Source organism: Podarcis tiliguerta (genome assembly GCF_965153285.1).
Source record: "Podarcis tiliguerta genome assembly, chromosome: 14".
NCBI classification, from domain to species: Eukaryota; Metazoa; Chordata; class Lepidosauria; order Squamata; family Lacertidae; genus Podarcis; species Podarcis tiliguerta.
Genome location: NC_139547.1, coordinates 1856647 through 1873046, shown reverse-complemented (window position 1 = coordinate 1873046; position 16400 = coordinate 1856647). Strand labels below are relative to the sequence as shown.

Here is a 16400-nt window from a genome sequence, read left to right as displayed (position 1 = left end):
CAAGCTCAGATTACCCGACGTAGGAGTGGCATAGATTAATGGAGACCGGGGGGGGGGGTGAACCTTCGCTGGGAGCAACACCATTTTTTAGGGAGCTGTGCATTCCTTTGTCTCCTGCTGTGATTATTAAAGAAACTCTGATAAGAACGCTCCTTTTGTTTTGATCTTACAATCACTGCCACCGGGGAAGGGATCTAATTCCCCAAAGTCCGACACATAAGCATCTCACGTCCTGCAGCCTGACACATCACTTTCCCCAACTGTATTTCCCAGTAACCTTTAGATTCCTCAGAACAAAATCTTATCAAGGATCATGAACAGCTTGCCTGAATAAAAACAACCCCACTGTTGCTGGTTTCTCTCTGAAATACACCACCATGCCCACTCAGAGGCATTCTCAGATTATGCAGGTGGGCGATGTCTAGGTCCAAATAGCTCTCCTGGTGACCCCACACAAACTAATGGCCTACCCTAGAATGTGCCACAGTGATCCAATAACTTTCCCCACCTCCAACCTAGATGAAGGTAGCAAATTTTGGTTCAAGTGTTTACAGATTCCCTCAGAATTTGTGTAAATATTTTCCATCATAGCAGGGCCCCAAAATTCACTTCATATTAGTTTTGCTGAACCCAGTATTCTTTGCAACACTCCTGCGGGGCAGGAGAAGACAAAGCAAACCCACGTCTGAAAACAGTTTTATACATTCCACAATCCAATCCACACCTGCTTGGCTTGAAGCCTGATGAGCCAGGAGATAAAACATTTTTTAATGTTGGTGGCTTTTTATTCATACCAATACACTTTTTGTCTAAAAAAACACTCAGAATTGTCTTTTTGACGGTCAACACTAGCAATATATCAGAAACTCCAGAGTTCCTTTCAAAGATTACATACAAGAGAAGCTTCGACATACTGTTAAAATAATGGGTACAACTCTGACCATTGCACACACTAAAATATATTTGCACTTTGCAAAATAAAAAGGTTTCCCCCCTAAAATGTTTGGTTATTCCTGGTATAAAAAAGAGAAGTAAAATGCAGCATAGCTGAGATTTCAGCCAAAATAAAATAAAATGAAGACAACATATAGATTTAAGTGCGAATATAAACATACAAAGCTACACAGATAGAAAAGCTTTTTTTAAAAAAAGGAAAATACTACAGCAATGCAAGTCCTTGAGGAGGACAGCACTGGAATGGTCCATCAGTTCAATGCACCACACGAAGCTTCTTCATTCTTTGTGGGCCTGTTCCTTTCATGGCAGTTATAGAATCCCTTCGTACCATCAGGGCCCCTGGGCAGACGCAGAACCCCAACGGGTAACCCAACTGCAGTCGGCATTTTGGGACTCTGCATTGGGCTGCCTACAGGACTTTTCTCTTGTGTCAGAGTCTGAGCTTGCCGCCGCCTCTGGACCCACGGGCTGCTGGAAGGAGTAACACTACTGTCCGATGAATAATCCATGCATCTCCTTGATGTCTCAGGGCTGGTGCTCAGGCTAAGCCTTCCTTCTCCAGCAAGTGGGGACATCCTGGACACTTTACGCAGTGCAGAAGGGCTGCTCCAAGGGCTGGATCTTGGAGACACGTTTGGGCTAAGATGATTGTTCTGGTAGGCAGAAAGACTCAATTTGTTGGAAGAGTTGCTTCTGCGCCCAGACATGGGTGATGCTGGGTTGCTTTCAGGCTCGGAGGAGCTGTTAGCTGAAGATTCATCACCAATGAACTGAAGTTCTTCAACCCTCTTGTTCACTGAACGCGTTTTGCTGAGAGCCTTGCTGGAGTCTTCTTCACGGTTCTTGTCTTTGAGGACCTTCTTTTTTGGAGGCTTCATTCCAATGAGGATAACCTTCATGGCAGTTTCGTTGTCCCTGATGCACATAGACTCGTGAGCTTTGATAGCAGCATCCACCTCTTCAAACTCGATGATCGCACATTCTTTGGTTCCCACTTGGCTGTATCGGCTGCTGAATCTCTTGATATCTGGTGGAAGATCCCGACCAGGCTTGAGGATGCGAACCGACGAGATGACACCAAACCTGACAAAGGCTTTGAGGAGATGCTCCATTATCTTCTCTTGAACACATCCATTCTCTTGTCCTCCATCTGGAGGATGGAGATCAGAAACCAAGCAGATGTCATAGACAAGCAGCATCTTGCTTGGGAGATTCTCGCTAGGGAAGACGGGGACAGGAGTGTTACGACGGACCTTCCTGTTGTCTTCATTCAGCTCCAAAACATCAGAATATTTCAGGGCATAAGATGTGGTTCTCCAGTCACGGGTCAAGTGTTTTACCTGTAAGGGAAAGGTAGCTCATTGAGAAAAGGCAAAAACATTCCTCTTCTCCCAGGCCTTTGGCTACTTGAACTATCTATGGTCTTTTAAACTGTTGAGGGTATTGTTTTCGTTTCTTTCTATGTTATGTCTTTTGTGGTTTTATGTTGTAAACAGCCCTGTGATCCTCAGGTCAAGGGTACTATAGAAATTCAAACAAACAAACAAACAAAACACCAGAATAGTATGACATAGCCATGAGTGAATGGGAGCAGCTTTTGTTCACTTGCATAATTTGCCATTAGCCTGGCAGACCAAGGGACACAGGCACACACAACCTACTTCAGGCTGCTGGAGGGAGCAGCAGGACACTCAGTGGCTCTGTGCTGGGCCAGCTGCATATCCTGCAAGACAGCCAGGACTGCATTCTTGCATTGCAGGGGGTTGGATTAGACGACCCTTGGGGTCCCTTCCAACTCTATGATTCTATGACTGCCTCCTGCAGCTTTAGGCTGCCTGCATGGCCCATGTAATTGAAAGACAGCAAAGCTTTCTTGTCGTGGAAATGCCCTCTGGTATCCAAGTTCTGGGCTGACACACAAGGGAAAAGGGACAGGAAGGGAAAACCATATGCATATAGGAGCATAGCCTGAACGGACTCTGCTGGCCCCTCTGGTTGAAGCAACACTTTGCAGCCACCATGCAACAAAGCTCACCTTTTTGAAAGATGTCAGGAGCTTGACACTGACGTATCCCATCTTGTTCCTCCGAACATGCTTCAGGAGAAAGGCATCTTTTTCAAGGTTTTCATCTGAGAAGTAATACTCAATCTGGGCCACCAGCTTCACGATCAGCTCCTGCTCCGGAGGTTTCCAGTTGTGGCCAAAGTCATCCCCATCATTCTCACCACCACTAGGAAGAGAGAGAAAAGAAGACGATATTGCTCAACACACCTTGATGTCTTATTACAATTTTACACCTGCATTTCTGCTTCTTCCAAGGGAAATATTGCTGCAAGGTGGAATCATTCTTGCAGGGCCACTTTCAGAAGAGAGTCCTTCTGACCTACAGAAGCATTTCTTCTAATGGAATCACCTGAATAGGAAACTAAAATGATGGTTTCATGTGACACTTAATATGCAGCTATGCAACAATGGTCCTACTATGATGTTTCCTCAGAATTAAGCCTTGTTCAAGCAATGTTCTGAGAAATGTTATTTTCCCATTTGTAGCTTCTATTTGCTGTTGCTTCCTGTTTAGTGTGACAGTGCTGTTACCGATTAATTGCTCCTTCGCCTGTCAGTTCCTGATCCAGATTAATTACTGGTTTTGTTTTTCTTTATCTTTACTGTGATATACTGTCTTTTTGCTATTCCAAAATAACTATTTCACAATAAAAAAATAAAAAATAAAAGTGGTAGGAGAGCAGCCATTATGACTCTCCTGCAGGGAACTAGAAGTGACTGATTTTGTACTTCTAAACCTTTGTACTTCTAAAAGCCACAAGCGGAAGCTTCTAATTCAAAGGCAATGCCAACACTGAAAAGCTTCCATAGCACTTTGCTATTCTACACCCATTTGAGTGGCGCTGCTACCATATTTTAAAATTAAAAGAAGAAAACAAGGCGCCATGAATCATTCCCAAAGGAAAACAAAATCAATGAAATGTAATGGGTTGCCAAGAATAAAGTACGGTATGTAGAACATTAATGAACAGTAGCAATTCTAGATGGTAACCAAAGTCTTATGAGGTTGCCCGTTTTCATTCACATGTCACAATGTGACAGAGCAGGAAAGAAAGCATGTGAAATCCATGTATTAGAGGGAGAACTGGACATGATTGCCAGCCCTGGGAATGATGACATACTGGTAATAATAATAAAACCTGTGCACTTCACAGGGTTGACAAGCTTGTTTGACTTACTGATGTCAGGCCCAGTTGCAGAAATCCAAAGTCATGAAACACTAAATCCTGCAACTTATATAGAACAATTTAAGGCACCAATTACCAATCCTATATAAGAACCCAATAAGAGCCCTAGGACTGGATTAGACCACAGGCCCATCTGTTCTCACAGTGAACAAGCCTCTCCCTTTGGAGAGCCCACAGGCAGGATTTAAGAGGACCAGCCCCCTCACCTCTTGTGCCCCTAAGCAGGCCCAAGACTGGAGGGGGCATACGGCCATCGTGGCTATTTTTGTGGCTATTTATATACCTTTTAATCAACAAAAGTCTCTAAGTGCTTTACATAAAACAATATGAAATATTCCAAAGAAAATACTGATAAAATCCCCAGATACATGGAAGTGTGCTTTTCTAACAGGAGACATGTAGGTGTCTTCCCCCATATATAGAGAGAGAGGGAGAGAGACAGAGAGAGGGTGCTCAAAGTCAACCATTTAAAAACAAATACATATATATATATATATGAATTACATGTCTGGGTAGGCTTGCCCAAACATAAAAGTTTTTAAGCAGGCATCAGAAACAGTGCAGAGAAAGCCCCTTCCTAATATTAACAGTGCCCACTGACAGCCTTATCCATCACTACATCTTCTGCAAACAAAAACCACATGTTTTAGTCACCTCTCTCTAGTCCTCAAGGGCAGTAAAAACTACTTTGTTAAGTGATGGAGTTATGCCAGGTCTTGATAAACGGATGGCCCACCAGAGATATGATTCATCAAGTGCTGTTGTCTTACAAGTGTCACTTGGTCTGGGAAAAAAGAGAGCAAAGATGCTGAATACTGCTCTCCCCCCCCCCCCCCATTTAAAAACATAGATTGTGTTTTTCAGATATATCACACTGAAGGGTGCAATATACTCTTGTGCCTCAACAGCTTTGGGGAGGCAAAGAACATAGGATTAGCCTTGACGTGTGCCTGTGTTTGGATTGTCTGATGACTCACAGGCAGATGAGTCACAATCTAATGTGGTTGTTTTTCTGGCTCCTTGATCATTTCTTTTTTGGATTTCTCCATCTCCATAATTTTGCACCCCTCCTCTTCCCTTACCACCCCCCACTGGATATTTCAAATGCAGATTGCTAGGCTCTGTGGAGGCATTGGGGTTCTCCTGCTCCACCTGCTCCACTGCTCACATACACACATGGATTCAATAGCAGATGCATTCCTGCCATTTCAAAAGGGAGGCTCCATCAGCCACACTGGGCAGAAGCAGAATGCAGAGGGGCTTGGGTTGCCTGAGCCCTTGTATCCCAGCTCTACGATGGAGATCTTCTGGAGGTTGTCCCCCATGTTACAGAGGCCCAGCTGGCTTCAACTAGAAGCTGGACATTTGGTGGCACTGGTCCCTTCCAACTGAGATTCAGAACAGGAATCCTCGCTTTTGATTCTGGAGACCCATAACTGATAATAACTGTCCAAACTAGGTTACCTTGGAATACTGCTATGTATACCCTCTAGCAAGATGGGGAGCACTTGGATCAAAACCCATTAATAATACCTGAGATGCTATTGAAACATTTTCATCAATTTGAATAATATGGCAACACATGTCCAAAAAAATAATTTGACCTTTTCTCCCACACTAAAATGACTTTGTGGGGAGAGCAGACTCTAAAAATAGGGAAATAAATGGGGATATGGAAGAGCTGAATAAATTCAGCCATATTAACGTTAGGCCAATTGATAGACGAGAAGGATGAATTTTATGTATACTCTTTGTTAAGAGTTATGTTAAGGGTAATATGAATTACCCTTAAATGCTCAATGGCAATATGTTCAGATAAAGGATTGGCTAACTACCACTTATGGACCTGGAGCTTAAAACAGCTGATTAACTCTTATGTAACACACCCCACTATCACCTTATACAAATGTTTTTTAGCAGCAAACCAGTTTGAAATACAGATATTAAGGGAGGAAGTGTAAGAAAGAACTTGAAGTCTCAATCTCAACCAAGCAATGGGAAACTGTATTCTCTAACAGGGGTGTCTCTAGACCTTAAACTAAGACTCATACAACAAAAAAATAATATTTAGAATTTACTGGATTCCATTACATTTGTTCATGAAAGTGTTATCTAAGACATTGAGCTGCTGGAGATGTAACAAGGACAATGCTTCTTTAAAATATATGTTCTTACAATGTTCTACATTGGCAGAGGGTAATAGAAAGGATTAATGTGACTGTATGGAAAACTCTTAGATTTGCAGAAGAAAATATCATTTTGAATTATATACCAAATACATGGAAACTAACAAAGGGACAATATGAATGGACTCTCTGCACCCTTACTACGGCAAAAATACAGGTATTGATGAACTGGAAGAAAAAAATGAGGTTCCCTTCAACGAATAGGAAAAAAAATATGTACAGTATAAACTTGCAACACATGAACAAGTTGCGTACAAACATAGACTTGCCATGGACAAATTTAATGATACATATTTGGAAATCATTTTTATACACTGTATTAGGTTAGGTTTAGGATAAGTGAAATAACAATCTCGTAATGTTTATGATTTCTTCTTCTTTTCCTCTTTTGTCTTTTTAAAAATTCTTTTTATTCTTTTATCTTTTTTACACGGGTGTATCTTAACAATTATTTTTTTTTTCATGTCTTGTATTACCTTGTGCACTTATAATTTTATACTGGGTGCAACTATTCTTTTTATTTTTCATATATGTATAACCTGCCCAATCCAGTGAAGAAACAGCTGAGTGAGCTGTTACGCCTGGACTTCAAAAGAATGGAAACCTTTAATGTCATGGACTCTCAAGGCCTGCTTCGCTGCCTTGTTTCTTAAAGAGGTGCCATTAGCATAACCGCCCCCACATTTCAGGAGGGCAAATCGGGGCACCCCCTCCATTGCCCCCCTCCAGCTGCCGGCTCCTTCACCCACTTGCTCCTTCGCTGCCACTGCCACCCCACCGCCACCCTGCCTTCCCCCACACCTTCACCTGCAACCTCCTCCTCTGTGGCCTCCTCTTCCTCCTCCAAGGCCTTGACCAAAGTTGCGTCAACTGGCACCCAAGGGAGAAGCTGCTACCCTCCCGCCCTCCTCACTCTGGTGTGAGCCAACTGACTCACACCACAGGGCAGGACAAAAAAACGCCTGTCTTTGGGTCCCACACGCTGGTGTGGCCAGAGCACAGGAGTCAAAATGGGACATCCAGGATTGGGCGGCTTCTGTCCATCTGGGATGTCCCACCTAAAATGGGACACTTGTGCGCTATGCACTAGGAAGTTGCCTCTTGCCAGTTTAGACTGTTTTTCTAGCCTTGGATTTTCCACTCTGATTGACAGCTGACTTTCCTGGGGGTGAGGAAGAAACGGCCCTCTCTCATCACCAGCTGCCTGGCCCTTTCATAGAATCATAGAATCATAGAGTTGGAAGAGACCACAAGGGCCATCGAGTCCAACCCCCTGCCAAGCAGGAAACACCATCAGAGCCCTCCTGACATATGGTTGTCAAGCCTCTGCTTAAAGACCTCCAAAGAAGGAGACTCCACCACACTCCTTGGCAGCAAATTCCACTGTCGAACAGCTCTTACTGTCAGGAAGTTCTTCCTAATGTTTAGGTGGAATCTTCTTTCTTGTAGTTTGGATCCATTGCTCCGTGTCCGCTTCTCTGGAGCAGCAGAAAACAGCCTTTCTCCCTCCTCCATGTGACATCCCTTCATATATTTGAACATGGCTATCGTATCACCCCTTAACCTCCTCTTCTCCAGGCTAAACATGTCCAGCTCCCTTAGGGAGCTTTCAAGTTGCAGAGCTTCTTGAGATTGAACCAGAAGCTGTCTGGCGCTCTGCCATTGAGTCACTAGGATTCCTTCTCAACTTTTGTTTAAAGGGTTTGAGACAATTTTGTTTGCCTCAGCCAATGAGAGAGAAACACACACACACTTCAACTTTATATCAGTAGTTGCGTACGCATTTCTAAAACAGCCAAAATATAATTTGGGAATTAACAGCTGCATTTTGCAAATGACAGCTCTGCAAGGGTGGCAGCCGGAAGGGAAAGCAACACCTTGACTTGGTAAAGGAGGTTAGAAACAGCTGTTATTTTACTTTCCAAGAGAGGAAAGTGCAGACCACATGTGTATAACACTTCCCTGCTCAACTGGGCTGGAAACACTGGTGTTATGTCCTTCTCCAAAGCACATGTAAAAGTCGCAAGCATTTCCTTTTTCCTTCCAAGAGTGGAAAGAGACACAGGAGGGTCTTAAGGGATCAGGGTAAAAGAGCAGGAAAAATGTACTCTAGTTGTCGTTCCTTTCAACAGTGGGATTTTTTATGTGTGTATGGCTTTTTTTCAGCAGGAACTCACATTCATTGTGACTTCTGGCACCTTTTCTTCTAGAAATAGATATAGATATAGATAGTGACATGAGTGGCGCTGTGGTCTAAACCACAGAGCCTCTTGGGCTTGCCGATCGGAAGGTTGGTAGTTTGAATCCCTGTGACGGAGTGAGCTCCCTTTGCTCTGTCCCAGCTCCTGCCAACCTAGCAGTTTGAAAGCACACCAGTGCAAGTAGATAAATAGGTACTGCTGGGGCGGAAAGATAAAGGGCGTTCCCATGCGCTCTGGCACTTGGCACAGTGTTCTGTTGAGCTAGAAGTGGTTTAGTCCTGTTGGCCACACGACCTGGAAAGCTTTCTGTGGAAAAACACCGGCTCCCTTGGCCTGAAAGCGAGATGAGAGCCACAACCCCATAGTCGCCCTTGACTGGTCTTAACCATCCAGGGGCCCTTTACCTTAGATATAGATGATATAGATGATATAGGTATAGATATAGATGATATAGATATAGATGATATAGATATAGATATATAGATGTTGTTGTTTTATAGTTTGCTGATTATTCACTAATTTGTGGTTGTAATTTAGCTAACATGACCCACTCTGGGACCTTAGGGTGAAGGGTGGGTAAGAAATACCAAAAATAAAATAAGTTAATGAAATCCCATTAGCGTCCAGGTTCACAAAGTTACCACGATGGTACCCAAGACTAGTTTCTACACACATGCAACACACACCAGTATAGCTTATTTACTGAATTAAGCAGAATTCAGGATAGAAAATGTTGCGTGTAGTTTCCTGCAGGCACTAAGGTGGTCATGGGGTGGTGAGGTCGATGGGGCATCCAATCTCACCCTGTTAGCATGCTATTTTTGCACCTGCCAGAAACGAGGAAGCATATAGAGGGTATGTGTGTACGGAGAGTCTAAGACGGGCCATGATCTCCTTAGTACCCCTGAAAATCTCTTTGTTCTGAGTCATACTTTCCAACAAGGAGATGGTACTGCTTCAGGTCAACCCTCTGCATGTCTACTCAGAAGTAAGCCCCTTGCAGTTCAAGTGCATCAAGGACTTCCACCCAGCAAGGGAATACTGTCACAGGGGAACAGCACCTATTTCTTACAAATGCAGAGTGCTGTCTGCAAGTCAGCATAGTGTAGCAAAAAGCCACCTTAAAAAAGGGAAATTCTTCTGCTGGTGTCTGCATTGGGCAGGGGTAGTGTTTAGGGTTTTTTATTGATATAAAATTTTTGTATGTGTAAATTGTTGGATTTGTTTGTGTGTTTTGTTGATGTTTTATTTATTCCTTATGACTACTTTTGTTATGTTGTAATTACATATATATTTTTCATGCTGAAAGCCACCTTGAACATGGTTTGAACTATGGAAAAGGAGGGACTCTCTTAGGTGGGAGAACCACTGTGTGGAGGCTCCTCTTTATTTTCTAACCAAACATGATTTGGATGCTGGTGGGACAAGAATGAGAGAGACCCTTTCTTCTGGCACCCCCTCGCAACAATTCTGTAGCTTACCAGAAAGTTTTTCAGGTCACACACACCATTTGATTTGGGTTACGGCTATCAGTTAGTTCTCTGCTGGGCCATGCTAGCAAGCCCAGGTGGGACTCTGGATGTGCTTCCTACTTACTGAGCAAAAGCTATTCTGCTTCCTACCCCAGAGTCCTTGTTACTGGGTAAACATTATCCAGAGTTCATTTAGATCTCTCCCTGTCCCTCCCCCCGCAACGCTACACACCCTCCAAATGTATGCATGATTGAAACCTATTCAAAAGTCAAGTGAAACCAGTAGTAGGGGAAGAAGGGAGAGACAGGCACAGAATGCTGCAGAGCTACTATTCTACGCCACTGCTATGGGGGATGCCCAGCGTCAGCTCATTAAGACAGCGGCAATCCAAGATTATGCCTAGGATCTTCCAGATCCATTTATTTCTAGGTGACTCCTTGCAAGCAGCCAGTAGTGCGTCACAGTCCAGAGGGAGACTTCAACAAGCCAATCACACTAATTAACAGCAGCTTCCTAACAGGCCGTCCTGCCCTATTTCACTAATCTCTGAGTGATGCAGCCACCCTAATCTTTTTTCCTCCACCATGAAAACAACCACCTGCCCACTGCTCCAGAGTCTTGATGGAAACAGGTGCCCAGCAGGTCACTCGTTCATATGCGTGCGTGCGTGCGTGCCTGCATAAGACTGCAACACACACCCATACATCCAGCACAGCCAAAACACCCCCATTCGCCAAGTGTCATTTGGCGATAGCAAGCAGAGACTCATACACTCCCTGAAATGAAAGTCAAACCACATTGATGTGAGTTTCAGTTAAAGAACCCATGGTCTGAAGTGGATTTGTAAAGTGTAGTCCAATCTCCAGTTAAAGGGTGTGGAAGGTGACAGGTCTTGGTGTCCCCAGTGGTGCAGTTAGGTGATTTTAGAATTTGGACTTAATGGTTTCAATCTCTCTCCCTCCCCCCCCCCCCACTTCAAAATGTGATAAGCTGGTCCTACTGCCCTTGGGAGTCCTCCTGCTCATTTGGACAGGTGGGGCACTGTGCATCTGCCCCCAAGTCCTGCCCTGGCACCACTGCCCATTCCTCTCTTGCACAGGAGAATCATAAGATTAATGACCCCGAACTGAATTTGCAATAGAATTAGAAGTGGTTGTGTCTGCTGTTTGTTATGTACTTTAGATCACCTTGTTATGACACAATTTCCCTAAATCTATGACTTTCCTTTCTTGATTCATTCATCTTACTGTATTTCTTCCATAACATTTCATCAAGGAAGCTACTTTCTCTTAGGTTTCTGTGTTCACTGTTCCAAGCGGTGGTGCTGGCTATTAGCTTAGATAGCTTTAAAAGTGAATCAGGCAAATTCAGGGAGGAGTGGAACCTGCACATCTAGCAAGGGAAGATAAAGTGCTAGGAAGTAACAGAGGGGTTCACTCTGGGGCCCGATTATGGGCTTCCTAGAGGCATTTGGTTTGGCACCATGGTAAGAAGGATGCTGGGCTAGACTACATGGGCCACAGGGTTCCTGGTCCAGAGGGGTTCCTGGAAGCAAAGCCTTACAAGGAATGGGTATATCTAACCTGGAGAAGAGAACATTAAGGGCACAGAGGATAAGCTGACTTCAAACATCTGACTTCAAACATCTGTTATGTAGACAAAATAGATATGTTCAGTGTATGGGAAAGGCAGGGAACCAAATCTGGGCTCAACATGAGGCAGAGCATCTCAGTGGTGATGTTTGACAGTGGGGCAAACTCCCCCCCCCCTATTTTTTAAAATTAATTTTCCAAATTTATAAGAAACATAAAATAAAAACATTACAATATAAAAAAGACAAATGAACAAACATATATCCTAACTGTTAACATCCCACTTTAATTATCATTATTGAATGACTTCCTCAAGTCTCTCTAGCTGAGTTTCCATATAATTCATTGTAGCAGTTTTCCAATATCTAATTTCGAATAAAATTAACTTATTCAAATAACATCTGTCTCTCTCTTCATAGTGTTCTCTATCCATAATGTTATACAATTTAACATATTTAACTCCTAGGCCAATTTGGTACTTACAAATAATTCTACTTATCTTATCTTAGAATATCTAACCAGATAGTTCACTGGAGGTATTTAAGCAGAGGCGGGAGGTCCATCTGTCGGGGAGGCTGTAACTGTGGATCCTGCATTGAGCAGCTGGTAGGACTAAAGGACCTCCAAGCCCCCCCCCCCCCGTTCTTCATGAAAGAAGAACTTTATGGGTGGTGGAGAAAAACCCATTTGGCACATCCTTAGCTGGCGGCATTAACCGCCCCCCCCCCCTTGGAGGACCACATCGGTAATAAGGCTGGCGAAGGTGCAGCGCTCCAGGTGTTGCTGAATATCAACCCTCCCCACCGGAGAGTTCAAGCCCCGCACCATCTGGGGGGCCACCGGCTGCCCACCCCGAACTTGTAAGCGCTTCCGAAGGCGGCTTGCTGACCCCCTCCCAGCGCACCAGGGAGCAGAGCCAGGCGGATTTCGCGGGATGGAAAAGTAACGGAGGTCACCTCCTTCTGCTCATCCGCTCCTCCTCGGGGGCATCAGATTACAGCGCAGCGCACCTCCCCCCCCCCCCCGCCAGTGCCAGGTCAGCAGGAGATCCCTTCCTCTCCCCTGGGGCGGGGCGGGGGGAACCTCGTCTCCCAGGCTCCCGGCCAAAGGCGACTTTGCGGCATCGCATGGGCTGGACCGGAGGAGGAGGAGGAGGAGGAGGACAGGGCCAGCGCCGCTTGGTGCAACATCCGGCTCCAGTTGCGCCCCGCTTCCTGCAGGATTTGGGAGCCTCTTGGGTCGCGTCACGCGGCGCCTGCGTCAGCTACTGCGCTAGGATCCCCTGGAGGATGCGGGGCACCCGCCCGCTCCTTGCCGGGGGGAGAGGCTAGCCCGCGCGCCCCTTGGCAGGGGAGCCTCTGCGTTGTTTAGGGAAGGGGGTGCTTTAACAGCATCTATAGCAGGAGCGAATATGGAGCAATAGCAAAACATCATGCAGGGGGGGGGGGCAAGGGAAGGCGGGCCCGACGGCGGGGGGGGGGGGCGCGGGGAGGAGGATGTTATTCTCTCTTCCAGATGCTGCAACACTCTGAGGCTGTGCACACATGGCCTGCTTAAAACGCGAGGTCGTACTTTTCCTCAATTCGAATCAAAGCTGCTTTGGGAAGGAAACACATCAAAGCAGAGCACCAGGGTGCATAAGGATTGTGGCAAAAGCTACGTGCGCACCGCTTCCCCAACTGCATGCAGAGTCAACGGAACTGTGGGGGCGGCCCTCTGCCCACCACCCCTGACAATTGTCCAGGCTGGGTGGGATGTCAATGGGAGGGGGAGTCCCGCAACATCTCGACAGTCACGGATTCCCCATCGCTGGCAGAACGGGTTCTGAACTAAGGGCTGAGATTCTGTTCCTTCCTTGGTGGTGGAAGGCAGGTGGCAGCAGTTTTGCCAATGTGAACAGTTCCAGTGTTGGCTAAACAGTTGTTTTCTGCACAGCAGAGGGAAGGGAATGCTGGGAGTTCCCAGGCTGCGCAATTGGAGAGGGGCAAATGTGAGGGGAGAACAGGACAGGGAGGAATTGGGGTAGAAACGTTTTCACGGAAAGGGCGCCCCATGCGCAGTGGGCAGCTATAAGGAGGACTGGGTTTGGGGTTTTTTATGGACCTCATTCTCTTCACATCTTGGCAGAGCCAAACTGGATGTGACACCAAATGCATCTTTAGCACTCATGGTGGAGTTTGTCGGAGAAGGGCATAGTTCAGCTGCAGAGCCCATGCTCTCCATGCAGGAGGTCTCGGGTTGAAGCCCCTAAGGAAGGAGCTAGGGGGACTTGGTTTAATAAGACAGTTTCCTATGATCATGGATAGATACCGTAGATAGATAGATAGATAGATAGACAGACAGACAGACAGTTGCAGGTGAGCAATTTTTGACACTTCGAGTTGGGGGTGGGGGTTCATGGAAGGGGAGGAAAGACTTAAGCCTGCTCTCTTGATATTCTGTGGACCTGATGGAGTACCACACACACACGCACACACCTGCCACCATTTTTTTTAAAAGAATCCTGATACCACTCAGCATCGCATCTCTTTGGTCCAAAGATACCAAAAATAGATATGTCTTCTTTGTGCATTGAATTAGTGCTAGTTACTGTGTGGATGGAATATGAGCTGAAGTGCATTATAGCAAATGCAATCGCAGACACACGGCCACGCGTGCTTAAAAGGGTGACTGCGCACGTTACCTGGTCACTCTGAGCTGGATCCAAACTGCCTCCTTGTAGCTGACACAGGTCGGGAGGCTTAGCCAGAGGCTCCACCGATTCACCCGCCTGCTCTCCGGGCGAGCTCCCCTCCATCATAGATGGAAACCGCTGAACTTCCTATGGAAGCTCGTGGGGGGAAAACTTCTATCTTTCTTTGCCTCCTCGCCCACTTTCTGTAAAGGAGAGTTTGCCATCGGGCTTTTTCTTTTGCAAAAGCCCATCACAAGGGCTGACACCTCTCCATTCCCCAAATGCAGAAATCCTAGACTTCGAGCGGGAGACTTCGCGGGTGGATTGTGAGCCTTATTCACTGTTGCGGACTAATAGCGCCGTCTGGATCATCCACCAAATACCGCGAGTCAAGCCTCGCTAAACGGCTTCACGAAAGAAGAAGAAAGGAACCGCGTTGCTCCAGCCCAGCCAAACCCCACCTCTGCCCGGGGCTGGAGGGGAAAGACCGGGAGCAGGTTTAGGAGCGGACTCCCGCCTGGCACCACATGCCACTCGCTCTGCAGCTGCCAAATAGCAGCCCGCTGGCGAGCGCTGCCCGGGGACCTTTTCAGCTCCGGGACGCGCAGCTCACTCCCAGCCCCGCTGAACGCGGAGTCAACACAGGCCAAGCCAGCCCCGAAGGGGAGGTGGATAGCGAAGGGCGCGAGGAAGCCAGGCCCGCCCGGCAAGCGGGGCTCCCCCGCCGGGCGCCCCGTCCCTACCTGGACCTCCCGCCGCCGAAGCCGCCGTCCCGCCCGGCCTCGTCGTCGCTGCAGCTGCCGCTGCCCGCGGGCTCGAGACTCAGGCGCGCGTCCTCGTCCTCGCCCTCGAGCCGGGCATCGGGCGCCGCGGCGACGCGGATCTCCACGGGGCCAGCGCCCCCGGCCCGCCGCCCGCCCGCCTCCGCCATGCCGCGCCCGGAGCCTCCGCCTGCCGCGGCCCCAAGCGCCAGCTGAGCCGGGAGGCGCCGCGTCCCCCTCCGCCTCTTCGCCGCCGCCCCCGGAGGAGCCGCCCTCCCGCCGCCGCCGCTGCCCGCCTCCTCCAGCCGCGCGAGGTCGTCCCGTTGGCCCGGAGCCCAGGGCTCTCCCCGCTCCTCGGGGTTAATCCCCGCAGCAACCCGGCGAGGCCGGGACTGGGGCCAGGTCCCCTAGGCAGCTTCAGGGCCAAGTGGAGAGGCGACTCCTGGTCTCTCTCACGTCCGAGTCTAACCCCTACACCACACCGGGCTGACCAGGGATGGAACTAGCAATGGTGGCTCTAGGGCCGGGCAGATGGTCAGGTCCCCACAATTCAGCCCCCCTCCAAACCCCACCGGTCTCTTTTATAGTCAGCTGGTCTATCGGAAGCAAGTCTCAGGAACCTAGTCCAGGGGTTTGAGGGCATCAACCAGCATACAGACAGCTGTGATCTGGTTGACATAGTGTCCTTGGACTTTCAATAAGCTTTCACTGATGAGTAAGATTAGCAGTAACCATGGAATAAGAGGAGAGGTCCTCTTGCGGATCAGGAATTGGTTAAGAAGCTGGAAGCAGGAACAGTTTGTCAGATATTGGAATGGAGAGAGCTTTGGGGTGAGCAGTGAGGTGGCCAAGTCTTCAATACTAAAATGTTCAGGTTGAAACAAAAAGATATTGTGAAGAACTCCAAAATGATCTATCCAAATGGAGTGAAAAGGCAGTAAAATGGTGATGTGATTCAATCTAAACCAGTGTCAAGTGATAACATATGGGGGCAAAGCCCCTCAACTTCATTTAAATGCTCAAGGGTCTGAACTGGCAGCAACTGACAGGAATGAGCCATTGGGGTCATAGTGGACATCTGAAGATGTTGACCTAGCTGTGAGAAAGGCAAATTCCATGCTATCATAGGAAAGGAACGGAAAATGGAACTGCTGATGGAATGCTATTACACAAGTTGATTGTACAGTCGCATTTGGATATTGTAGAGCTGGCAAACTTGGTTCAGAAAAGGGCAGTGAAAATGATCAAGTGGGACATTTTTGTTCAGAGAAAAGACAAGAAAGAGGTGACATGATAGAAGTTTA

The 16400-nt window shown here is 47.0% G+C and overlaps 1 protein-coding gene across 5 annotated transcripts; it reads right to left on the bottom strand.

Annotated features, from left to right (window-relative positions):
* Positions 1–744: 744 nt before the first annotated feature.
* LARP6 (La ribonucleoprotein 6, translational regulator) lies at positions 745–15278 on the bottom strand. 5 transcript variants are annotated; one of them, XM_083412814.1, is made up of 4 exons: positions 5382–5593; positions 4946–4993; positions 2993–3188; positions 745–2297 (listed from the first exon to the last, which is right to left on the bottom strand). In XM_083412814.1, exons 1-4 carry the CDS (start codon positions 5414–5416, stop codon positions 1206–1208), a joined length of 1371 nt encoding a protein of 456 aa, XP_083268940.1. In that variant the 5' UTR covers positions 5417–5593; the 3' UTR covers positions 745–1205. The 5 variants fall into 5 exon arrangements, with proteins under 5 accessions (XP_083268940.1, XP_083268939.1, XP_083268943.1 ...); XM_083412813.1 differs by lacking the exons at positions 4946–4993; positions 5382–5593 and adding an exon at positions 15079–15278; XM_083412817.1 differs by lacking the exons at positions 4946–4993; positions 5382–5593 and adding an exon at positions 14345–14452.
* Positions 15279–16400: the final 1122 nt, after the last annotated feature.

Coding starts and splice junctions, on each gene's coding strand:
- LARP6 (XM_083412813.1), bottom strand. CDS start 15,266: ATGGCGGAGGCGGGCGGGCGGCGGGCCGGGGGCGCTGGCCCCGTGGAG. Junction 3,189..15,078: donor TTCGGCGGCGGGAGGTCCAG/GTAGGGACGGGG, acceptor CTCTCTTCCTAG/TGGTGGTGAGAATGATGGGG. Junction 2,298..2,992: donor TCCTGACATCTTTCAAAAAG/GTGAGCTTTGTT, acceptor TTTCCCTTACAG/GTAAAACACTTGACCCGTGA.